Source organism: Egretta garzetta, unplaced genomic scaffold, assembly GCF_000687185.1.
Source record: "Egretta garzetta isolate BGI_Z169 unplaced genomic scaffold, ASM68718v1 scaffold384, whole genome shotgun sequence".
Taxonomy (NCBI): domain Eukaryota; kingdom Metazoa; phylum Chordata; class Aves; order Pelecaniformes; family Ardeidae; genus Egretta; species Egretta garzetta.
In genome coordinates, this window is record NW_009259496.1 from 71,967 (window position 1) to 72,640 (window position 674).

At 57.6% G+C, this 674-nt stretch overlaps 1 protein-coding gene across 1 annotated transcript in view; it reads left to right on the forward strand.

Annotated features, from left to right (window-relative positions):
- Window positions 1–674, forward strand: part of RAX (retina and anterior neural fold homeobox) — a 3,688-nt gene continuing 3,014 nt past the window's right edge. The window contains exon 1 of the mRNA XM_009637405.2: window positions 1–177. Within this exon, the coding sequence (XP_009635700.2) occupies window positions 1–177 (177 nt within the window). The remainder of the gene's footprint in view (window positions 178–674) is intronic.

The window sequence follows — 674 nt, forward strand, 5'->3', positions numbered from 1 at the left end:
ATGGCTGGTGCCTCAGAGGAACTGGCAAGTGCTAGCATAAAAAGTGATAAAGTGGCAGAAAGACAAAAGCAGGAAAAATATTGCTGCAGGACAGAGTACACCGGAGGCAGGAGACACGATGCCGTCGGCTGGTTAGTGCTGTGCCGAGTCCATGTCCTCCACCAAGCCAAGTACAAAGTAAGGTGTGGGATCCTGGCGCGCTGTCTTACCCGCAAAAGCATTTTGTAGCTCTCCCATGAAGCCATGCCCTGCCCTCTAGCCTGCCAGCCACACTCACGCCACGGAAGGCAGCGTCACAGAATCGGCTCTTCTCACAGGGTCTGTCCTACACCAACATCTTGGAAAATTTCCTCAGAAATATTGCCTAGGGCTTTCCCCAGACTTGTGAAGGCTGAAAGGCTGAGCCCAGCTCCTTCAGATGTCTCCAGAGTCCATGCTTCCCAGAAGCCCGCACGCACTTTCACTTGGTCTGCAAACCCGGCTGCGAAGGCAGCCCGCCGCAGGGCACCTATCTCGACAGGGGACCAGAGCATCAGCTTGTACCCCGATGCTTTTTCCCCCGAGCATCTGACGCAGAGCAGCGCCACGGCGGCCTCCCGCGTGTCACCTTTCGAGAGGCCCCCCCCGCAACCCACGCACTTCAGAAACGCCTGGGACGGTCGGGGGCTGGAGCT